Source organism: Cetorhinus maximus, chromosome 21 (assembly GCF_964194155.1).
Source record: "Cetorhinus maximus chromosome 21, sCetMax3.hap1.1, whole genome shotgun sequence".
Taxonomy (NCBI): domain Eukaryota; kingdom Metazoa; phylum Chordata; class Chondrichthyes; order Lamniformes; family Cetorhinidae; genus Cetorhinus; species Cetorhinus maximus.
The window spans coordinates 77,830,691-77,855,627 of record NC_135899.1 but is presented as its reverse complement, the minus strand read 5'-3'; the positions used below and the strand labels follow the sequence as shown (position 1 = coordinate 77,855,627).

At 45.2% G+C, this 24,937-nt stretch overlaps 1 protein-coding gene across 4 annotated transcripts in view; it reads left to right on the top strand.

The window, feature by feature from the left end:
* The window catches only part of LOC144696025 (PR domain zinc finger protein 1-like), a 116,192-nt gene extending 93,500 nt beyond the window's left edge, over positions 1-22,692 (top strand). For 3 of the 4 annotated variants that reach the window (XM_078567199.1, XM_078567202.1, XM_078567200.1), the window contains exons 4-7: positions 4,023-4,275; positions 12,861-13,927; positions 16,047-16,175; positions 17,004-22,692. In XM_078567199.1, the coding sequence (XP_078423325.1) occupies positions 4,023-4,275; positions 12,861-13,927; positions 16,047-16,175; positions 17,004-17,561 (2,007 nt within the window). In that variant the 3' untranslated portion in view covers positions 17,562-22,692. Of the gene's footprint in view, positions 1-3,635; positions 3,852-4,022; positions 4,276-12,860; positions 13,928-16,046; positions 16,176-17,003 lie in introns of those variants that run through there. The other variant, XM_078567203.1, reaches the window with a different exon arrangement.
* The last annotated feature ends 2,245 nt before the right edge of the window (positions 22,693-24,937 follow it).

The following is a 24,937-nucleotide window of genomic DNA, read 5'->3' as shown; positions in this document are numbered from 1 at the left end:
GACTGAGCTTTGCCTGCAGCGCTGGAGTGACTGGTGTCAGTGACGGTGTCCCAATGGGTCTCAGTGCCCCTAGTCTGGGGCTGGGACGAGGAGGGTGTTGGAAGGGAAATCAGATATGCTTCCTGCTCATTACCCAGTCACCCACCAAACCCCAGGCCCACATGGAAGGTGCTTGTGTCTGCCAGGTGAGGTTAGGATGGGTAGCCACACAGCCAGCACTCAGCGTCTAGGTTTACGGCACCTGTGGAGTTGAATTTGAACCTCTAACAGGAGATCTCTGCACTTCTCCCATTCTGGCATCTTGCACAACCCCAATCACTACATTATTGTTGACTGAGTTCAGCTGCTTAGGCCCCAAGCTCTGGAATTCCCTCCCTAAGCATCTTTGTCTCTCCACATCTCACCTTTCGGACACTCCTTTAAAAACCTACCTTGCTTGACCAAGTTTTTGGTCACCTGTCCAAATATCCCCTTATGTGGCTCAGTGTCAAATTTTGTTTGATACTCACCCCGCATAAGTGCATTTGGATGTTTTACTTTAAAGGTACTATATTATTGTTAGTTATTGCTTTGAGGGTCAGTGTCATGAACTGTACCCCATTCCTTTATTAATGCTACACCTTGGACAAGTTTAGTAGGAAGAAATGTGTATTGCTGTGAGGTGATCACTTTAAACATGGCAGCATTACATAGGCATTGTGGTTATAGGGGAGCAATAATAAACAGGGTGAACCAAAGGGTTGAAAAGAATTTGAACACAAAACAGCTTCCACCCAGACAACAAGGTACTGTTGCCTGTGTCTGTGGAACTGTACCCCAGTGAGAGTCAGTGAGTGTGGAACTATACTCCAGTCAGGGTCAGCATGTGTGTGTAACTGTACCCCAGTGAGGCTCAGTGTTTGTGGAACTGTACCCCAGTGAGAGTCAGTGAGTGTGGAACTATACTCCAATCAGGGTCAGCATGTGTGTGTAACTGTACCCCAGTGAGGTTCAGTGTGTGCGGAACTGTACCCCAGTGAGAGTCAGTGTGTGCGGAACTGTACCCCAGTGAGAGTCAGTGTGTGCGGAACTGCACCCCCGTCAGGGTCAGTGTGTGCGGAACTGTACCCCTGTCAGGGTCAGTGTGTGTGGAAATGTACCCCTGTCAGGGTCAGTGTGTGTGGAAATGTACCCCTGTCAGGGACAGTGTGTGCGGAAATGTACCCCTGTCAGGGTCAGTGTGTGCAGAAATATACCCCTGTCAGGGTCAGTGTATGTGGAACTGTACCCAAGTGAGAGTCAGTGTGTGCAGAACTGTACCCCAGTCAGGGTAAGTTTGTGTGTGGAACTGTACCCCAGTGAGGGTCAGTGTGTGTGGAATTGTACCCCAGTGAGAGTCAGTGTGTGGGGAACTGTACTCCAGTCAGGGTCAGTGTCTGTGGAACTATACTCCAGTGAAAGCCAGTGTGTGGGGAAATGTACCCCAGTGAGAGTCAGTGTGTGCGGAACTGTACCCCAGTGAGAGTCAGTGTGTGCGGAACTGCACCCCAGTGAGGGTCAGTGTGTGCGGAACTGTACCCCAGTGAGAGTCAGTGTGTGTGGAACTGTACCCCAGTGAGAGTCAGTGTGTGCGGAACTGCACCCCAGTGAGGGTCAGTGTGTGTGTGGAACTGCACCCCAGTCAGGGTCAGTGTGTGTGGAACTGCACCCCAGTCAGGGTCAGTGTGTGCGGAACTGCACCCCAGTCAGGGTCAGTGTGTGTGCGGAACTGCACCCCAGTCAGGGTCAGTGTGTGTGTGGAACTGCACCCCAGTCAGGGTCAGTGTGTGCGGAACTGCACCCCAGTCAGGGTCAGTGTGTGCGGAACTGCACCCCAGTCAGGGTCAGTGTGTGTGCGGAACTGCACCCCAGTCAGGGTCAGTGTGTATGTGGAACTGCACCCCAGTCAGGGACAGCGTGTGTGCGGAACTGCAGCCCAGTCAGGGTCAGTGTGTGTGCGGAACTGCACCCCAGTCAGGGTCAGTATGTGTGTGGAACTGCACCCCAGTCAGGGTCAGTGTGTGTGTAGAACTGTACTCCAGTCAGGGTCAGTGTGTGTGTAGAACTGTACCCCAGTCAGGGTCAGTGTGTGTGTGGAACTGTACCCCAGTCAGGGTCAGTGTGTGTGTGGAACTGTACCCCAGCCAGGGTCAGTGTGTATGAAACTGTACTCCAGTAAGAATCAGTGTGTGGGGAACTGTACTCCAGTCAGGGTCAGTGGTCTGTGGAATTGTACTGCAGTGAGAGTCAGTGTGTATGAAACTGTACCCCAGTGAGAGTCAGTGCGTGGGGAACTGTACCCCAGTGAGAGTCAGTGTGTGTGGAACTGTACCCCAGTGAGAGTCAGTGCGTGGGGAACTGTACCCCAGTGAGAGTCAGTGCGTGGGGAACTGTACCCCAGTGAGAGTCAGTGCGTGGGGAACTGTACCCCAGTGAGAGTCAGTGCGTGGGGAACTGTACCCCAGTGAGAGTCAGTGCGTGGGGAACTGTAACCCAGTGAGAGTCAGTGCGTGGGGAACTGTACCCCAGTGAGAGTCAGTGCGTGTGGAACTGTACCCCAGTGAGAGTCAGTGCGTGGGGAACTGTACCCCAGTGAGAGTCAGTGCGTGGGGAACTGTACCCCAGTGAGAGTCAGTGCGTGGGGAACTGTACCCCAGTGAGAGTCAGTGCGTGTGGAACTGTACCCCAGTGAGAGTCAGTGCGTGGGGAACTGTACCCCAGTGAGAGTCAGTGCGTGGGGAACTGTACCCCAGTGAGAGTCAGTGCGTGGGGAACTGTACCCCAGTGAGACTCAGTGCGTGGGGAACTGTAACCCAGTGAGAGTCAGTGCGTGGGGAACTGTACCCCAGTGAGAGTCAGTGCGTGTGGAACTGTACCCCAGTGAGAGTCAGTGCGTGGGGAACTGTACCCCAGTGAGAGTCAGTGCGTGGGGAACTGTACCCCAGTGAGAGTCAGTGCGTGGGGAACTGTACCCCAGTGAGAGCCAGTGTGCGCGCGCTCGGGAGGGTAAAATGGGAAAGAGAATCTAGAAAATAAAGATACACCTGTTTGGAGTTTAGAATCGCAGCAACATGAGTTTGAACATGGAAGCAATGTGTTGGGGTCCTACACAGAGCTCTGCTGCATTAGGAACAGGCGAAGGAAGATGTGGAATCACCCCGGTTCCATAACAAAGCTGCCCACTAGAGTTTATGATACTTTTAAAAAAGCAAAGACATCGGCGAGAAAGGGTGAAGGGACTCGGTTGGGTTGCACAGTCTGAAATTACCTTCCTCCCTGCAGGGTTTGAGATTGCAGTATGAACCTGACAAAAGGCGCTAAACTCCCCGTAGACACAATCAATATTTGCATGTTGGTTCCTGTTCAAAATACCCTGGCTCCACATCATTCCCGTATTCAAAAGAAACGAATGATATCACCATGTGACTTTCCTTCCTGTTGCGGAATCGTTGTACTTTCTCAGGCAAAACATACACGAATTGTGTTCAGCTGTAAAGCAACCTCGGGGGGGAGAGGGGGGGGTGGGGGTGGGGAGGTGTGGCTGAGGTGTTCAAAACTCAAGGATGAAAGAGAGAGAGAGAGCGAAACAGACACAGGCACACGCGCGCAGAGGAAGATCCAACCCTCAGGAACATGATGTCACCAGATGAGCTCACTGCTACCATGTGACAGCTATCATAAATAGCTCAGTTAACATGACACTGTGTTAGCCTCATTAGAATCTGCAAAAGTATTGCTGACAGGCGAGAGGTATGAAGGATTGTGCTCCTGATTCTGCTCCACAGTCAAACAACAAGCGGCGTGCAGATTGGACTGGCGATTACATGGAGCAGGTTGCTTAACCCGTTTTACTTTGATTATTTTCCTCGGGTCAAATTGAAACATTTTAAAAGTGAATCAGAATTACAGGTGACATTCGTGTTTGCCTTATTCCCTCTTCCCCCCCACCGCCCACCCTTTTTCCATCCCTTTTTAAATTTGATTCCATTTGATGTCACCACCAGGTTTATTCCTCCGGGAGGCTCCATCACTTTCTGGACGGGTACGACGTGCGGAAGAGTAACTGGATGCGGTACGTCAATCCCGCACACTCGGCGCAGGAGCAGAACCTGGTCGCCTGTCAGAATGGCACCGACATTTACTTCTACACCGTGAAGCCAATCCCGCCCAGCAATGAGCTGCTGGTCTGGTACAGCCGGGAGTTTGCTGAGAGACTAAATTATCCTCCGGCCGGTGACCTGGTGATGCTAAAGCTCAGTGAGTCTCAACACACACTCATTGATTGTTGTGTATTGTTTGGACGGGGAATGGGATTGGAGGGGGTGGGGGCACGGGATGGGGGGGGTGGGGGGTGGGGGGTATTGGCCCTGCTTCTGCTTCGTTGATCGAGTGTCAGTGTGTAGTTTGAAAGTGAGTCTCTCTTGCCCCTGGACTGTTGGGCATGCAGGCTGCAGGACCTCAGTCACTTGTCTCCTACGTTTGAAAGTTAGACCTGAATCACTTGCCCACACGCCGTTAGATTGCTGGGGATGCAGCAACGTGTATTTATAGTTCACCATCGCGGTTGTTAAGTGGAATGCAAGTCCGCCCACTGCCCCTCCAACTAAGTTCTGAGACTATACCCAGTTCTTAGCATCTTGGCAGTCCCCAGAACAGCCAGAACTTACCCCCCCCACCCCCCCACTCGGGTAAGCAATAGAAGGGCTGTTTCAGGAGTGGTTTCTGCTCCCTCTCCCTTTGCTGTTGTCCTTTTCTCACCTGCTGTTGATTTGAGGCTCACGGCTTTTTTTTTTAAATTTTGGCCCCCCCGACTGGAATCGGTTTCCCTGACTGACCCTCGCTTTCTCGATAGCGCTGTATAACAGCACAGACTGCAACGATTGCGGCCAACTATAAAAAATGAAACCTAAAAAAAAACCCCCCAAGAAGAATGAGATTTTAATAACCCCGAGCTATTTCGGGGAGAGGGAGTGAGTGAGTGTGCTCGGATTTAAAATGAGCAGCAGGTTTACCGACTGGGCGGAGATGATTATCCAGCAAGTGCGGCCAGAAATAAATCCCAAAGCACTTGCAGCGTGTGGAGCTGTTCAATTGGAATTGGCTGTTGTGATGAACTGTCCTTATTGATATAACGTAGCAGTCCCATTCGAAAAGTTAAGAGTGCTGGGTGTCCAGACCATTGCCTCAGCCATGCGTCCTGGACACTTGGGCTGCGTTTGGCACTGGGTATTTGGATAGGGTGTGTGGGAAGGGAATGTAACCCATGCCATTGGAGTTCGGGGTACATGCGCCTCATTCCAGCTCACCCACCAACCACCCTCCATCCAACAGTACCCCAGTGACTCTGGCATCTGAGAGCACCCGAAGCCTGCCTCCCAGCGAGGGGTGGCATCAGCATTGCAGCGCCGCACTCCCCGCTATCCAACCTGGTTTGAAATCAGGGTAAAGAGAGTCCATTAATTGTAGACTCGGAGCCAGGGGTTTGCGCTTCCCCCGCACATCAAGCAGGGGACGCATGAAATATCAAAAGCAGATTTTAACTTTGCAGAGAGTTTAAACTTTATTGTAGCCCAGTGCTGTTGTTCAGTCAGTGCAAGATACAAGGAGACTTGGCTGTTTGATCATTTTTTTTCCCTTTTAACCTGAGGTGTAATTGGTGAAACAAAACTCTTAATTAAAAAAAAAAATTTACACTTTCAGTTTTCCCCTCGTACTTTCCTCTGGAAACTGAGCTGTCCCTTTAAAAACACTCCAAAGATTTTGGGAGGGACATGTGATTTTTAAAAATATATGATCAGGAGGGGTCTGCCAGAGATTTCTGAAACTTACACAACAGAATCACGGAATGGTTACAGCACAGAAGGAGGCCATTCAACCCATCATGTCTGTGCTGACTCACCAAAGCTAGTGCCATTCCCCAACCTTCTCCTTATAGCCCTGCACTTACTTTCTTCTTAGATAATAATCCAATTCCCTCTTGAACACCTCGATAGAACCTACCTCCACCACACTCTCAGGCAGTGCATTCTAGATCCTAACCACTGGCTGTGTGAAAATGTTTTTGTTCATGTCGCCGTTGCTTAAACTGTGCCCTCGTGTTCTCAATCCTTCCACCAATAGGAACAGTTTCTCCCTATACACTCTGTCCAGACCCCTCATGATTTTGAATACCTCCATCAAATCTCCTCTCCAGCCTTCTCTCCTCCAAGCAGAACAGTCCCAGCTTCTCCAGTCTATCTACGTAACTGAAGTTCCTCAGCCCTGAAACCATTCTCATGAATCTTTTCTGCACTCTCTCCAATACTTTCACATCCTTCCTCACAGGAGCAGTTCGTGACGCTCCCTGACTCCCTTTGCCTTTTATCCCTCCCACTTGCTGCACTCCTTGGAAGAAAATATTCTGAATCCCTTTATTTTCATCCCGCTAAGCAATGAGCAGCACTTTTGAGCATGGCTCTGGGTTGTGATTGTAATACCTCGATCCCTGTTTGGTGTGCTGGAGGGGTGGGGGCACACTGAACTGAAGTCACCCTACAACAGCTTGCCTAACCTTTCAACAGAATCTGGTTTTAAAGCTGTTAGCTGCAGTACTGTCTGTCCTCACACCTCCTTCTGCCCCTTTTATGTTTAGCTACAAAAATAACACTTCTGAAACTTGTGGGCAGAGATTTTGATTCCAAAGTATTCAAATACAAACAGGCAAAGAAAGTGAGGGTGAGCGACGGGGTGCAATGAGGCTGAGGGTGCTAGAGAGTGAGGGTGACAGTATTGCAGGCAAGGGTAAGAGTAAGGCTGAGTGACTGAGTGTGAGAAAAGGTGTGTGTGATTAGACTGATGGAGAAGAAGGATGAGGGTGTGTGTTATTTGTGTATGTGTGTCTGTGCATGTTTGTCAGTGTGTGCAGATTAGTATGTATTAGTGTGTGTGTGTGTATCAGTGTGTGTGACACTTTAATGCGTGTGTGTCTGTCCCGCTCGTACAAGTTATATCTGAAATGCTTCATGACTAACTTAGCTTCCTATAGTCATTTAATCTGCCTCGTTCCACCTCACCCTGTGGTCATTGATCACACCTCAGAAAGCAGTGACTCCATCCCATCCCAGGCTTCTCTTGTATGATATCAGTTTGGAGCTGGCGTCTTGCAGTTGCTGGTTGAGTAACAAGCAACAATTCTCTTTTGTCTTGAAATGTGGTTTGACAAGTGTTCGCCCTGCTAAACAGGTTTTTATTACATGTTGCAGCCACAAATTGAAAAATTAATTTGTCTTCACACTCCCCTCTCTCCCTACCCTGGGGTGTTGGTAAGTCCAAGCTCGCTTTCCCTCAGTAACTTACTCTCTTAGTGCTCATTACAAACTGACTCAGTTCCTTTTAACCACGGACAGTTTGGCTTTGTCACTGTAGCTTGTGCCTGTTTAAAGAGGGGGATATCAGCTTAGGTGCCTGCTCCAGATAATTGTTCAGTTCTCCTGCTGAACAATGCGTAGGGTGGAGGGGGGATTGCACTCGCTTACGATATGCCACCTGGCAAAGCTCAAAATCATGGCAACATTTATTTTCGTATTGATGCTCATATCCTAGCTCTCACCAAGCCCCCATCACCATTTGTCCGTCAGCCTACATTAACTTCTGATGCACCACTGACACGACTTTAAAATTCTCATGCTTGTTTTCAAATTCCTTCGTGGCTCTCACCCCCCTGTCTATCTCTGTAAAGTCCTCCAGTCGGAAACCCTCTGAAAACTCCACACTCCTCCCATTCTGGTCTCTTGTGCACCCGTTCGCACCACCATTAATGTCTGTGCCTTTAGCTGCCTGAGCAGTAAGCTCTGGAATTCCCTCCCCAACCCTCTCTGCCTCTTCACCTCTCCCTGCTCCCTTAAGACACTCCTTAAAACCTACCTCTTTGACCAAATTTTGGCACCCTGTTCTAATGTTTCCTTATGGGGTTCAGTGTCAAATTTTGTTTGGTTCTCCTGTGAAGCACTTTGGGATTTTTACTATGTTAAAGGTGCAATAAAATGTAAGTTGCTGTCCAAACCCTCACAAAAATAATAGCCAATTGAGTGAAACATTGAGTGCACCTAAATTCCAGTACCCGTGTGTACCTGGACTAATATATGTCCCTCAGTGAGATTCAATTTCTGTCTGGGGAGGGAGAGGGAGGGGGAGCTAGAAAAATAAACAACAGACTGAAAATGAGATTTTTGAAAAAAAAAAGGTGCTAATTTCACCGACTGAGAAGGCAAATCTCAGAGTGCTGACCTTTCAGCTAAGAAAAAAATGCACAACATTAGCAGTGTTAGCCCCTTCCAGTAATGTAGTCCCTCTCCTTCCTGCCACTGTCCCCAGTTTCCTTACATTCAAACTGAAACAGAAAGCAGGGTTGAATGTCAGTCAGTCAGTCAGTCAGGTCCACATCACTGCGGAATCCAAAAACAATTTGAGGTTTTTAATTGACTCAAATATCACATTCAGTTATTTAACGGCAGAATATCTCATAGAGGGAAATCAGTGCTAAGGTTGGCTCAGAGGCTGAACCCACGGTGACCTCTCTGCACTCGGGCTTGTGTGTCTAAAGTTGGTGTCAGTTGATTAAACTATCTGTGACTAGTGTGGTTCAGATGCTAGGGCAGATGTAGGGCAGAGAGGTGACAAAGTAAACTGACCTTTCTTTAATAAAGGCTAAATTTTAAATTCCATCCCCACCCCCAATTTGTGTGACAGAACAGTGTCTCCAGCTACAACAGGGATGTTTTCTCCAGTTCCCACACCAGCTATCTAAGTGAGCTCTAGAACAGGTTTTCGTCAGTTTTATGTTGTGTGCCAATATAAAAGACTTGCATTTCTATAGCACCTTTCACCACCTCAGGGCGTCCCAAAACACTTTGCAGACAATGAAGTACTTCTGAAGTGTAGACACCTGTTGTAGGAAGGGGCAAGGGGCTGCAAACAGCAATGAGATAAATGATCAAATAATTGATGTTGATTGAGGGATAATTATTGGCTAGTACACAAGGGAGAACTTGCCTATTTCTCTTTGAAATTGTGCCATGGGATCTTTTACATCCATCCGGGAGGGCATCAAGAAGTTTTTTTTAGGATCCCTATAGCCAGGGAAAGTTTCAACCCACCAGTCTACGTTGGATTTGAGGGGATGTGCTAGAATTAATAGTGTCTTCCTTACTAACCAATCCAGCTCACCTGCAGTTTACCTTCTAATTGAAGAAAAATGTATCTTTTGAAAAACAAAATATAAATGAGTTAATTCATAAATGGCAGGAGCTCACTGAGAGCTCATAAATAAATCAATAGCAAAGAGCATACAGGGTTGACTTGCGTTTTGAGAAAACAGTGACTCACATTTAAACATGACAAGTCAAAAATAATCCCACACGTTGACTGACACGGCAACATCCATTTATATCGCACTTTTAATGGAGTAAAACATTTGAGTATGCTTCTTAGGAGGGTCTTCAGGCAAAATATTACATTGAGCCATGTAGGACAGATGACCGAAAGCTTGTTCAATGAGGTAGGTTTTAAGGCACGTCCTACATGAAGAGGGAGAGGCAGAAAGGTTTAGGAAGGGGATTCCAGAGTTTAGGGCCAAGGCAGCTGAAGGCATGGCCGCTAACGGTGGAGTGATGAAAATTGGGTTTTCACAAGATTCCAGAATTGGAGGAGCGCAGAGATTTTGGAGGGTTGTAGGACTGGAAAAGGCTACAGAGGTAGGGAGGGAGTAAGGTCATAGAGTGATATGTGGATTAGGAGGAGAATTTTAAAATCGAGATGTTTCCAAATGGGGACCAATGCATTTTGGCAATCACAGGGGTGATCAATGGAACTCCTGTCGAGTTAGGAAAGGCAGTTGTATCAAGGTGTAGCCTATGACAGGGTAAACTCTGCCTTCAGCACTGGAGAGACTGAAGTGAGTTTGCATGTGTTTGGAACTGCAGCTGTGGTCATGTAGCATTCCGATTTCCAAACTGATCTTCGGCCCAGATTTGCTTGACTTGCAATGGCTGATCTGCGCATGCCACTCCTGCTTTAACAAGCTTTGGAAGGAATGAACCTCGCGCCGGGCACAGGGTACGGATAACCTGCAGAGCTGATGCCACAGGCATACCATTCCATTGTTATTCAGAGGCTTTGTCATGGGGCTGATGCAAGGTTCAACGGGAGCAGTACAGAATTAGCTCCTCACTGACACCGTGAGAGTTGTTTTCCCCTAATCAAGAAGCTTTTTGGGAAACTTGAAACATACATGACTGAAACAGTTAAGTAATGGAAAGTCTGCCCAAACAGCTATACGCCTCACCCCATTGCTCAACTGTAGTCTACCCTGTCACACTTCTGATACTTACAATTCAAAGAATGAAGGGTTTTTGGTAGAGTGAATAGGGAGAAACCGTTTCCAGTAACAGGAGACTCGGGAACCAGAGGATACAGATTTAAGATAATTGGCAAGAGAACAAGGGGAGGGGAGGGGAGGGAATTTTTTTTTTTCCCTGCAGTGAGTTATGATGATCTGGGGCGGAATTTTACAACCCCTCCCACCGGCAAGATTTTCTGATCCTGCCGAAGTCAATGGGCTTTTGAATGGCTCGCTGCGTTTAAAGCCTCGCCCCTGCCTTGATGGGGCTGTAAGATTCCACCCTTAGAATGCACTACCCGATAGAATGGTGAAAGCAGATTTAATAACTTTAAAAAAAGAGAATTGGATAAATACTTGAAGGGGAGAAAATATCAGGGTTATTATAGAGAAAGGACAGTGGGTGTAGGATTAATTGGATACATCTACCAAAGAACTGGTGCAGGCTCAAAGGACTGAATGGCCTCTTTTGCAATGTATGATTTTAAAATTCAACATGAGCCAAGGTTTGCAGGAATGCCTCCTATTCGCGCTGATTCTGTCAATAAGGCCGTCATACACAGTGGGTGACAGCAACCAATACACTGTGTCCCCCCATATTAACCCCCACAGTCATAAACTCTGGCCCAGATCAGCAATACAAAGAATCTATGTTCAGGATCCTTTGCTGATGTGACCCAGTCCACCCTGCTGGGTAATCTTTGCCCCTGACACCGTGGCATGTGTCTGAGAACAATGTATTGGTACATAGCTTTACAGACTAATCCAGTGCAGTAAGTGAGGTAATAGAGAGTGGAACAGGCTGTTCTAATTCATCTGATAATAATCTGAGGTAGATGAGCTCCTCCTTAAAATCATCTTGCTCAACCTATCTAAGCAAAGTATTTGAGACTGAATAAAAATTGTATCTATTGCACTCCTGTCAGTTGAGAGGGCGGGGGATTGAGATTTAATGACTCAGTATAATTGGTTTCTTTCTCATTTCTCTCTCATTTCTGTGTTAAAACTACCTGTGTCAGTGTTTTTTAGCCACCACTCTCGCTGCCTTCAGCCACTGAATTCCACAGAGTTGCATTATATGATTCAGCGCAATTCAGAATGACTGTGATCTCTCCACAGTTAGTCAGCCCCTCGCACCAAGACCCCACCCACCTGAAGCTCTTCAGAAATGATTCGGCCAGTGAAAGAGGAAGCTCTGGTTCAGTGTGCTTCGCCTCAACTTGCCTCCTATCTGGAGGCTCATCTTTGGTCACAGATCAAAGCGCGGCTAATCTTTCTTTGGTGCAAAGCAGCACAAACAAGCAGAAACACTTACACTCAAGGAGTTTTATCACATTCTAGCTCCTTGGTAAAGTGACTGAAAATCTTTGAATACCAATCCCCCACCCATTCCCCTCAGCTCCATTACCTCCGATCCTCTCCTGAAGGAGCTAATTCCTAGTTGGGGTACAGTGCTGCCTGCCTCCTCGTTTCTCATTCATTTGTGACTTCAGACATTAAGTTTTGGAATGATTTCAACCCATCTTAGTATTGCTGCGTCAGCCTAGGTGACAATATTGTTGTGGAGTGGGGTTTGAAACTAAGAGCTCAGAGGCAAGAGTGCTACCAAGTGAACTAAAGTGACAAAATATAACAAACTGAGGGAATATTATACCCAACAAGCTTGTCAGTGGGGAGGATGGAGGTAAAGATTTTAATGACTCAGTATATTTTTTTTAACCCAATTTCCCTAATTTTTTTTTGTGTTAAAACCACCTATGTCAGACTTTTAGCCACAAATCTTGCTCCCTTCAGTCACTGGGAAGCATACGCAAAGTGTAAATCCCACACTGCAGGACAACGTCAAGGCTGAAAATTGTTAAATTCTTCAACTTTGCTTTGCAAACATCTCAAAAGTGTTTTACAGCCGAAAATTTGGAAGTGCAATCACTATTTTCTTGTAGAAAACGTGACAGTCAATATGCACACAGCAAGATCCCACGAGTAGCAATGTGATAGTGACCAGATAATTTGTTTTTATTGATGTTGACTGAGGGATAAATTTTGGCCAAGACTCCAGGGAGAACTTCTCTGCTCTTTTTCGAAAAGTATTGTGGGATCTTTTAAGTCCACCTTGGTTTAACATCTCATTTGACAGTTGGCATTTTTGACAGTGAAGCATTCCCTCAGTACTACGGTAAAGCAATAACCTAAATTATTTGCTCAAGTCTTTGGAGTAGGACTTGAACCTGTGACTTCCTGACACAGAGGCAAGAGTGTTACCACTGAACCATGGCTGTCTTTTAGAACTTCAGTGTGGCTTCACGCAATTATTGCTTATTGAGCAACTTCTCTCCTCCGTGCCCTGTTTCAATTTTGACAGTATCTTGCATTGTGTGTCTTGGCCTTTTCCCACCTCCCTCCACCAGTCAGTAATAACTCTGCTCGCGCTTCCTCAGATTAACAATCTGATTTTTTTGCTTTCCAGAACATAATCTCAAGGGATATAAGGATCTAGTGTCTGAATACACTGGCCAGCTACCTCAGAGCAGGGAAGACATTCAAGAAGGCCAAAAACAATATGCTAACAACACAAAGAATGAGGAAGAAAAAGTGGATGTGGAGATAATTGAGAGAGATACACCACCCATCACTCCAGATGACCAAATAATGGACTTCAGTAAAAAGCTTTACCCAGGTGTAGTGACCAGACCTCAACCAGAAGAAAATAGCTCAAAGATAAATGATGTTAATGACAATGAAAGGCCATTGGATGGGACAAGCCCTTTATACAGAACCAGTCCAAACCAAAGATCAAAAAGTCCTGTTGTTCAACAATGCCCTCAGGTTCTGTCTCCCAACTCAACTACCTCATCTCACAAAGAACTCCCTCTGCATTTGAATGGACATCACAGTCATGCTGAGGGCCTTGTCTCCTATCCAATGTACTCGCCTCCAAGCCACATCCAACATCAGTATATGTATCCGTACAGCTCTCTGTCTCCTCACTACCCCAGATTTTTATTGCCCACCTATCCACCTGGTTTTAACAGTATTCCTCCCTTGAACAGTCCAGCTACTTTGAACAATGTGAACAACCTCGGCCTATTTGGCAGGATGGCCCCAGTCTGTGGCGGGTTTGTGGGTGGAGACTGCCTCCCTCATCCCATGATGAGCCGGACTGTTCTGCCCGTCACACTGTCTAATGAAGAAGGCCAAAGGCTTCGTGTTCCTGAGCAGCCAAGAGGTCTCCTCATCTCTGCACCCACCAGTGCTTTCTCACCCATGGGCCCGACAATGGGCCTAAAGGAAACTCCTCTCAATCGCTCACCACTGTCAGGTACCTCAATAACCTCCGAGCTGTCGGTGCAGCTAAAAGCTACTTCCTGGGTTCCAGGAAGTGAGGAAGCAATGAACCTGAGCAAACCAAAGATTTCCCTGGCAGATTCCCCTGGTTATAAGTCACTTCCATACCCACTGAAGAAACAGAATGGGAAGATCAAATATGAGTGCAACGTTTGTTCAAAGACCTTCGGCCAGCTATCCAACTTAAAGGTACGTATTCTTTACAATGTATTTGCAAAAGAGGCAGTGATCTCGAGCTCTGACTCCAACTGAGAGCCAGCTGCACTGAAGCTTCACTTTATTTCCTCAGTGCTAGCATAGCTAGGATTCTGTAACTCTTTCCATAAAGTGTATTTCTTTCTCCTCCTCTCTCCCAAGAAAAGAATCAATCATGTAGAAATATCTTTAAAAATTCTTCCAAAATAGTCTGAAAATTAATGTCTAATACTTAAGAAAATTAGGTTAGATCGTTCCAAAATTTGTGGCCAGTATGTTAGGACCTCTTCTTTCACTTAGCATTTAGTGGAGTATTGCGGAGCTGGGGGCAATGCGGAGATCTGACCAATGTGGTGCTTGGAATAATCGGGTGTTCATTGTGACAGAGTACTTAAAGTAACACACCACTTCAAAGGTGAAGATGGCACTTTGAACAAAAACTGGTTTTGGCAATGCTGTTTGGTGATGCTGGTTTATGGCCAGTTTTCTTTAATCAAATCATGGTGCAGCATTGTCATTGGACAGAATTTTGTACCACTTTCCCACCAGTTTTATGTCTCTGGTTACCTATGATCATAAACCATGTCCCAAAAAAACACCCACAATGCTTGCACACGATGATGACATTTATGCTCAGATTTTCCTGGGTTCTTTCTTTCTCCAAGACAACTGCAGCCCTGGTGTCCACAACACACTAAATTTTAGCTCATTAACCAGTGAATGACATCATTGTCCACCTGAGGCTGCCTCGCTGTCTGTCTGGGCCTGTGATTTGTCACGATGCAGAATCCAGTGATCAAGTTTCTACACAAACTCTGTGTATTGCGGTTAATTGACCAAGTATAATTGAAGGGGAAAATAATTGCAGGGCTATGGGGAAAGTGACTAATTTACAGCTCTTTCAAAGAGCCAGCACAGACACAATGGGCTGAATGGCCTATTTCTGTGCTATATAATTCTATGAAATGCCACAATTTAATATTAAAATGCCCCCAAGCCAGTAAACCATTGGGTTCAATGTAGAAGTCGGTAACAACACTTCATTTGGGTAAGGCAGTACAGGGATTATGTTACCGGACCAATAACCCAGAGAATGATCTTTAACTACCCTCTGGAGTGACCTAGTGAGCTATTCAGTTGTATGAAGTTATTACAATGGAGATAGCGGTTTAAGAAGGTGGCCCAGCACACCCACAGTCTCAGGGTAAATAGGGATAGGCAATACCTGCAGGCTTTGGCAACAATGCCCACATCCTGAGAATGAATTTTAAAAATTTTGCTGTGTCGTTTATAAAAAAAAAAAATTATTGTTCGACAAAGGTTTTCTGACACAGGAAGTCTTGAGTAATTTGAGTTTAAGCCGACCAGGAGGCACATTCCCCATCTCTCAATTTAAAACTGCTGTAACCGAACTGACCTGAAATTCATAAGCTAATTATAATCAAATCTCAGTGCTATTTAGTGACTCACATAGACTCTGCTTGTGGGTCAGAGGTCATATTGATTAAATCATTTCACTTTGGAATGATTAAAACAACAACAAAAAAAATGAGCAAAATACGTAGCACTGAGGGATTGCTGCACTGTCGGAGGTGCTGCCTCTTGAAAGAGACGCCTTCTGATCTCCAACAGGGCCATAAACTATTCTAAGGCACTATATTGAAGAAGGGTGGGGTAGTTAAAGTGCCCTGGACAATATTTATCTCTAAACCAACATCACTAAAAATAGATAATCTGGTCATTATCATATTACTGTTTGTAGGAGCTTGCATATGCAAAATTGGCTGCTGCATTTCCTACATTTACAACAGTAACTACATTTCAAAAGTACTTCACTGGCTGTAAAGCACTTTGTGATGTCCTCACGTTTTGAAAGGCACTATGTAAATGCAAGTTTCTTTCCTTTATGTTACATGTGCCACATACCCTTTGGTAAGGAGCTGTTAGCATAAAGACTTTATCCTGTGACATTATGGAAACCTTAAAAGAATGAGTCACCACCCCATAAAGACAACACCTACCTCTGTTCTGGGAAAGATATTACCACTGCAGTGGTAATGGAACCCTGCCACCAGCAGCAGCCTGTAGTATAACTGCATTCCATTTCTTGCAGGTTCACCTGAGAGTCCACAGTGGGGAGAGACCTTTCTCATGCAACACCTGCAGTAAGACATTTACACAACTGGCTCATCTCCAAAAGCATTACCTTGTACACACCGGAGAAAAACCTCATCAGTGCCAGGTAAGAAAACAAAAAGCTTGTCCAAAGTGATTAAAGAGCTCTAAAGCGCTCTTAGTGAGCGGGATTGTGATTCCAACTGCTAAATGCAGTTGAGCGTAGCTGTGATTCACTGCATGGCCAAACACTCTGCGGGGTGGTGGGAAAGAAGGTGTGAAATTCGTCTGGCCATGTTTTAAATGGGTGCCTGGAAGGCCTAAAAAAATGAGCTTGACAAAGTTAGCAGTGGCCTGAACACGCACATATGTTGGGCCCAGGCCAGCCCTTTTGCTAAACTGTCAGTGTTATGCCTGTTGTGCTCCTGAGCATGTACCAGTTTCTACCCCTCAAATCTGAGTTCTCACTTGAGGGAGGTGTAAGAACACAGCTGGTGTCTGGGGACTCGGTCAGTGGCTTCAGAAGACGAGTGGGAGGTGGGGGGGTGTGGACTAAAGGAAAGAAAATAAACACCTGTAAAATGCAGGCCAGCACCATTGTGAAACTTCCAAAGAGGAAGAAGAATACAAAGTGCTCAACATTAAAACCTTAGCCGCTAACCTACCATGAGCAAGGATGGAGTAGTTTTGGGATGAATGCCCAACCAAACTGCCTGATTTTGCTCTCTTTGGACCCCTCTCTATTGGCTGAAGTGGGGGATGCGTGGGATGGTGCTGGGTCTCATCTCTGCATCTTATACAAAAAAAACTTCAGTTTATTGTTTCCACAGAGCCAGGAGTAATCATTAAATGTGGGAATCTAATAAACCAATTGCCTGTCTCTTTTGTGTCTTCTCTGTCTCGCCTGCTCCGATCCAGTTGTCCTGACTGACCTCTCCAACTTTCCCTGTAACAGGTGTGTCACAAACGTTTCAGTAGCACCAGCAACTTGAAGACTCACCTCCGCCTCCACTCTGGAGAAAAGCCCTATCAGTGCAAGCAGTGTTCAGCAAAATTCACCCAGTTCGTCCACCTCAAGCTGCACAGGCGTTTGCACAACAAGGAGCGACAACACAAGTGTCACTTCTGCCCCAAGAGCTACATACACCAGTGCAGCCTGAAAATCCACCAGAAAGGCAACTGCCCCATGGCCTCAGTGAGCAGATTGTCCAAGGAGGAACTCCTCAGGATTGACGACGTAATCGATAAGTTCGACATGAGCGAGCATGCAGAAAGATTGGAAGACACTGCCACAGCAACAGAGCTAGAGATGGTAACTGAGCAGCTTATGGCTGTTGACCCAGAGAAGGAATACAAAGAGGAACAGTTCAGAGCAGCATGTCACAAGAACACTGGAGACCACCTTCCAGCCATTGGCTTCCATGAGAGGACCAAGAATTCCAATCTAATGATATTCCACCCGAGTTCACCAGCTCTTCTGCCTATCAGGGTTAAGCAAGAAGCCAGTTTATAATTACACAGTAGTCATCATGTGCTGGGACTAATTTGATGAGTTCTTCACCAAACAGGTTCAGTCACTGGGGCTCATAGCAGGCAGCTGACTGTACTGGACAAACCAGAAGGAAAATTCATGGCATTGAGGAAATAGATCCCACAAAAAAATGTGGATTCAAAGTACTTCCAATCACAGTAGTAGTTATCTGGCTGTGTTTTATATGTGTCCATGTGTATGCGTGTTTTGTTCCTGTAGCCTATGTCATTAGGATCTGACAAATTGTCAATCCACTCCTGTTGTCCATGTGAGTTCTTATTAATTCAGTCAGACCAAAAAAATCATTCCCAAACACATGGCCATTACTGGGTGTTGATGACGTGCAGACCCAGCCTCTGCTGTAATAACCAATTGTGCTTTCATTGCTTTCTCAGGGTGTGTTAGATATATTTATACAACAGAAAATGGTATATATTTTTATCAGTTAAGAGACAATCAGATATGAGTTTATTCTTCTAAGGTCTATATCTTATTTATTAAGAGTCAAAACATTCCTTTATTTTGAATAAAGTTCACCGTGACTAAAATGTGGGATTCATTGATACGGCGGTACTGGTGATGAGAAGTAAAATTGAATTATTTCCAAACCCGGCTTGTCAAACAGGCATCATAAAGTCAAATTGTCCTTCAGCCCTTGATATCCGTGCCTGTGACATTTGAGGTTATCTGATGATCCCATTCGCTTTCAGTTTGACTGTTATTTGTGTGAGATCACATCGAGACAATCGGGTGTAATGCAGTGTTATTGGCCGGGTTTGCATGGGCTGAGAGAATCAATAGTCCCTTAAAAGGAGGGCGATTGGATCCTCCTGATCCCAATCAACAAACCACATTCATGCAGCCTCAGAAGTTGAACTCTTGCTGTTTGGTTGTGAGTAAAGTTTGGAAGTAGGGTGGGGGGGGTGGGTGTTATTGAATGAATTGCTTTCCCACAAGAAATCAAGAGATTTCTCGTTGGTTTGGGACCAATGTATGTCATGTCTGTAGAATGTAGGGAGGATAGATTCTTGTTGGAAGAGAAAAATAAGGCAACATTCCTTCACCCTCCAGTGCTTGCAAAGGGGTTTTATTTCATGTTTGCATTTTTTTTGTAAGTACCTCCCATCCAGCTCATTCATTCACTGTTTGGACTGGCAGGTAATTAATGATTCAGGCATCCAATGACATCTTCAAAAAAATTAGTACCAATAGAAACATTTTGCCCCACCTCTAAAGCTTTATGTCCCTTTGGTGTTCTACAGTCCTGCCCTCGCCATTACATTCTGCATTTCCTCTCCTTCACAGGGGCTGGAAATGTGTCAGGGTTCCTTTTCATCATTGCCCTTGCAGTTTGCCAGTCACTGGTAAAACTGGAGTAGTAAAACTGATCTCGTTCTATAGATTTATAACAACCGCTGTTAATGCAGTGCATACTATGGGCTGCAACCTGTGTTTTACACAGGGCGCAGTGAGGTTTGCGTTAGTGGTGGAGTTAATTGTACCCAAAGCGAGTGTCTACCAGATAGAGAGGGCAGGGACTGGAATAGCACCCACCCTTCTAAAGCCATAACCCGCTGAAGCCATCTAATGGTATGACAAGGGCTTCAACACAGGTTTCTTTATCTTGCTGGAGTACTTTATAGCTGGCTGAATGATGTAAAATTAAAATAGATTCAAAAGCTTCAAAAGCAACAAAACAAAGAAAATTATATATATTATCTTTTTGATGAGTTATAAGAATACCAAAAACAAAATTGCTCAAGGCTTAGACTTGGCAAGGATGTGATTTAAGCAAGTCTTAGAGTGTTTAAGTAGTGTATGTATTTTTGAGCATGTTGCCAGTTATAGCAAGTAGGTGACTAGTTAAAAATTGCTCAGGGCAAAATTCTTTTTGAAAATTAAAAACAGTATAAGAAATTGCTACTTTTGATAGAAAGAAGTTAGTTTTTGTAAAAGAAAATGTAGACACATTCTAGACCTCTTCACAGAAAATAGTCATACACTGAGCTCTAAACCTGACTGTGGTAGCCTGACAGAGAGATTCTATTTCTCAGTTTTATTGTTTGCTTTGAAAACATGAACTTATCTTTTGTCTTTGACACTGGATTTGGATTTGAATGTCTTTGAGTGATGTTGCCATGGAAACCACCAAAGTCACCTACATGGACAACTATTGGCCCAGGGGAACAATCAAACCCAATGGCAATTTATGACTGAATAGTTGCATCTGAATTCACCTTTGGTTCCCAAAGGTTGAGAACAAATATAAATCTTCAGCCTTTCCTTGAATAGTTTTCATGTTATCCCTAGTTTCCATGGTTACTATTGGCCTACTCTGACTACTCTTATTTAAATATCTCCTATAATTTCCTTAATTTAGGAGGTGTCAACAGGTGATATTCATGGCTACCATGCTGGGTAATGCCCATGGCTCCTATGAATCCCATGGTTTCAGAGGATTCGATGGGCTCTTCAGAGCCATGGATACCACCCAATTGGTGGTTTCCATGGCAAAATGAGAGCCCTGGTGAAATGCAAACCAAAGCAGTCCTTTTCTTGAACTGGGTCCACTTGAAACATTCCTTTTTGATGTATTTGTTTACTAGAGGTGCAGTGACTTCGCTTAAATATTTCATGACCTTCCTCAGCTCTTGGCCAGCAACCCATCACACTGTAAAATGTGCTGCCGCAAGGGCTTCCACTGAGCCTGATGTGCATTCTTCATGCATCTTTGGCTCTTTGCAATTTGGGATTTCAAATCAGTCATCAGTGGGTCCAATGGGCTAAGATCAGGGTGGAATCTTAAAGAACCTCAATGGTACAAATGGCTCCAAACTGACAGGGACGAACTCTTTGCTCATTTTAAAATGAAGGGTGCAGTAAGCTGAAAAAGGCCATTTTGCAAAGTGCTGCTCATTTGATTTGAGCTGTCTCATACACGGACATCCATGTGCTCCCATACACACAGACACATGCTCACATACACGCACGCGCGCGCACACACGCACACAGGTACAAGTAATAACTATCGGTCATCTCCAGCTTTTTCTATACAGTCAGCTACTATGGCTCAGCGTTAATATTTTAAACCCTGATTAATCAGGTTGTTTAGAATCTACCTCTAAAAATATTTATTTCTCCAATTTTTTTCTCAGAACCAGCTCAGGGCTAGAAATTCATACAATTTAGTGCCAACCTACATGATTAATGTTAGATGTTACCTTTAAAGTGACACCAACAGCAGTAGGGAGAGTAATATGATGATCCCATGTGGCCTGAGCAGGCCCAAGCCTGCACCTCTATTATAGTCTCCTGATAGATGCTGCACAACAGGTTGGGAACAGTAGACGCCCTTCAGTCACGTGTACCATGAGGACAGGAGCTTAGGCGAGACCAGAATGATCTGATAACTATACAATCCCCACCTCTTAGTTCAGAGAAGGTTTACCAGACTAATACCTGGAATGGGTGGGTTGTCTTATGAGGAAAGGTTGGGCAAGCTAGGCTTGTATCCACTGGAGTTTAAAGAGTAAGAGGTGACTCGATTGATACATATAAGATCCTGAGAGGACTTGACAGGGTGGATATGGAGAGGATGTTTCCTCTTGTAGGAGAATCTAGAACTAGGGGTCACTGTTAAAAATAAAGGGTTCCCCCTTTAAAATGGAGATGAGGCAAAATTTTTTCTCTCAGATAGTCTTGAGTCTTTGGAACTCTCTTCCTGAAAAGGCAGTGGAAGCAGAGTCTTTGGATATTTTTAAGGCAGAGGTGGCTAGATTCTTGGTAAGCAAGGGGGTGATAGGTTACCGGGGGTAGGCGGGATGCAGATTTGAGGTGACTATCAGATCGGCCATGATCTTATTAAATGGCGGAGCAGGCTTGAGGGGTGGAATGGCCTCCTTCTGCCACTTGCTCGTATGTTCGTATGTATGTTCATAACCTATTCTCTGCTTTGTAGTGCACTTCCTGTGACTGCTTTCTATCCAAGTGCAGCCTCCCTTGCAGGCTAATGTTATGGGTAACAGTTTTTTTAAAAAAAAATGCATTTTTGCTCAATTCAGTCACAAGTCAATTTTTAAAAAAAAATAATGATGTCTTAACTCTCTCTTTGGATTGTACGACGGCACTAAGAATAATTGGCTTGAGTGATGGAAATATCTACACAAGCCAGGGAAACAGAGAACCGTATGCCAGGGTGATGACCAGGGTGGAAAGGCCGCAAATCCACATGGGACAGAGAGTAGGACCTGAATACAGAGAATGAAGCCAGAGTGGGCAATCAATAAAGTAGCCCATTACTCCACCAACAAATCTAATCTTAATAGCTCTGAAGTCCCAAATAAGTTAAGAAGGCCTCATGACTGGAAGCAACAAGCCAATATAATGTTCCTTCCCTTTTCATAAAAAGCTTGGGATTGTGTCAAACGTAGAAATTATATTTTAGTGCTATCTGGATTACCAGTAAATAATGCAACAACAAATTTAATCGAGTGCGTTAAGTATTTGATGCCAGTAGCACCATTGGTAAGTCCTACTCTGTTATTCTCTACGCCCAACAAACATTACTTGCAGTTCTGAGGAAACAATGGACCTTCTACCAGGAGAAAATTATGAGTGGTGTTTTCATTCTAGACTAGAGGAGATCGAAAATTCCCCCACAGAAAGAGGCAATTGTCAAAGGGGCATGGACAGCAGTGACAAAGCTGAAGCCCATTGATCAAAAAAAAACACCTCCTGCCCAATGAAACTGAGGAAGTTTGCACTGAGTCACTGCACCCCTATCTCTTCCTCTCATGAAAACCAAATGCTATTGGATAAGTGTTTGGGGTCAACCGATAGAAATCAGGCTATTCTCAGCCACAATGTTCAACATCCTTTAACTTGAGTTAAGGCCGAAAATGTTACAGGGACAGATTGACATACACATATTTGCACCAAAGTTACTGGGTAGTTTTTTTTCGCAACTCCATATATTTTGCATATCAATTGAAGTGTTTTGTACAGAAAGATTTTTGCGAAATTATGTTTACACGTGGTTTACACTTTATTTATGTTCAATTTCTCTGACAATTCGTATGTAGCCGTGACTTAAATTAAACTTGTTCATGAAGTGAAGTATTTTTGTCTATTCATGCTTCCACAAAGTTTTCTTCCCTGTCCCTCAGGCCCTGATTCCACTGTCACCTTTATCAAGTGACTACCCTTTGGGTTGATTGAGGGTTAAATGTTGCCAATGCACTAGGGAAAACTCCACTGTTTTTCAAATAATGCCATGGAATCTTGAGAGGGCAGACAGGGCCTCAATTTAATGGATCATCCGAATGAGAGCACCTCCAACAGTGCAGCACACCCTCAGTACTGCCACTGGGAGCATCAACTTGGATTTTGGTTCAGCTCTCTGGAGGGAGATTGCACGATCCAGCAGATGTTGTCAGCAGATTCCTGGAAGGAGCTGGATGTGAAGAAATTGATCTTGACAGTCATGGGGCAATGCATAGCCACCTGCTGCTCTTGGGCAGAGGTCCGCTTTCAAAAGGCTGCAGATGGCTGTGACCACCTGCTATGAGAGCCTAAGCTGTCTAAGGCGCTTTTGTTCAGAGAGGGCGTGGAATCCCCCTTAACCTACAGACCCGGTGCTGGGTATATTGCCTCCTTCGAGGTGCAGCCCTGTCTCCATTCCCTCTGCTCCTTGCAGCTGCAGGTGGCTCTGGCAAAGGCTGGAGGAATCTGTCGCTTCTCCTCAGAGATCCAATCAACGACAGAACAGGCAGATGCCGTGTTGCAGGGAAGTATCACAGGTAACACGGTGAGATTACCCCCACTGGAATCCAAGACACTTGATAGTGACTGGACAAAGTTGCTGATCACAAATAAATTGGTGAATTTAGGTGGAAAGAGCTACTCATGTCAGGACTAGGCTTCCACTGTGGCTAACCATAGGCTTGTTGATTTCAACCTTTATACTATTGATGTCAGGTCAGTTTCATTTTACAATGAGTTCCCACTGTGCATTCATCCTCTCCAGCCTGGCAAGGTGCAGACAAAACATGGAATCCATGTGCAGGCTGAGAAAGAATGAATTTGGGTTTAACAAGTGAAGCGGGCATTCAGTACAGTGCATACCTCCGCCATGCTGTGTTAACTCAATGTTATTACAATTACAAAGCCTTCCTTGAGGCTTTCCCCTGCCTGGTTGATGCTCTGTAACTACAAAAAATAAATATTTTTATTAACAGCTTCCATTTTACTGAGGAGGCTTCAGGTTAATCCACATCCAACAATCTGCTCTGAAAACTCTGCTCACATTTTGACAGCTGTGACAAATTGCAACACAGCAGCTGAGACAATCCACAACATTCGAAATCAAATAATCCACAACACTCTTAAAAAAATGTCAATTCGCCCTATCTCACAATGTTAATGGATACTTTAATAAAATTCCAGGATTTGGATCCTCATCTTGAACGAAAACTAATCAGTTTTTCCTTCGGTCATACCCAATATGTGTATCAGTTTTTGGTGAAATTCTTCCATTAATTTTTGTGATATATTGTTAACAATCAACAGCTGCGAAAACATTACCACTGCCCAACTTCTGTGGCTGAAGTAAAAAAGGCTCAACTGCCCTTTTAATTGCCTTAATTGGTTTCCTATCAGACCCAAGGGGGTTTCCAGCTGGCCTCAGTACCCATTCCTGGAAAGCTGTAAGAGGGCTGGCTACAGTCAGGATCCCAGTGTGATGTCAATTTCAGGGGATTTAATTTCCCGCACGTTTAGAAGCCTGCCTCCACTTGCTGGGATAACTCCCCACCTCTCCCCCCTACTCCATCTCTATCCAGTCCCTGTCTCTACCCGGTCCCTATCCCAATTCCAGTTTCTATCCCAATCCCTGTCTCTATCGCTGTCTCTATTTCCTCTCCCTGTCTTTATCCCAGCCCCGGTCTCCATCCCAGTCTCTGTCTCCATCCCTCTACCTGTCTCTAACTCTCTCCCAGTCTCTATCCCTTTCCCTGCATCTATCCCCGTCTCCTTATCTGTCCCTGTCTCTATCCCTATCTAAGTTTCTATCCCTCCAACAGCCTCTATCCCTGTCTCTATCCTAGTCCCTGTCTCTCTCCCTCTCCCTGTATCTGTCCCTGTCTCTATCCCAGTTCCTTTCTCTATCCCTTTCTCTATCCCTGTCCCTGTCTCTATCCCTGTCTCTAGCCCTATCACAGTCCCTGTCTCTATCCCAGTCCCTGTCCCTATCCCAGTCTCTATCCCTCTCCCTGTCTCTATCCCTGTCTCCATCCCAGTATCCATCTCTATCCTTATCTCTGTCCCAATCCCTATCTCTATCCCTGTCCCTGTCTCCATCC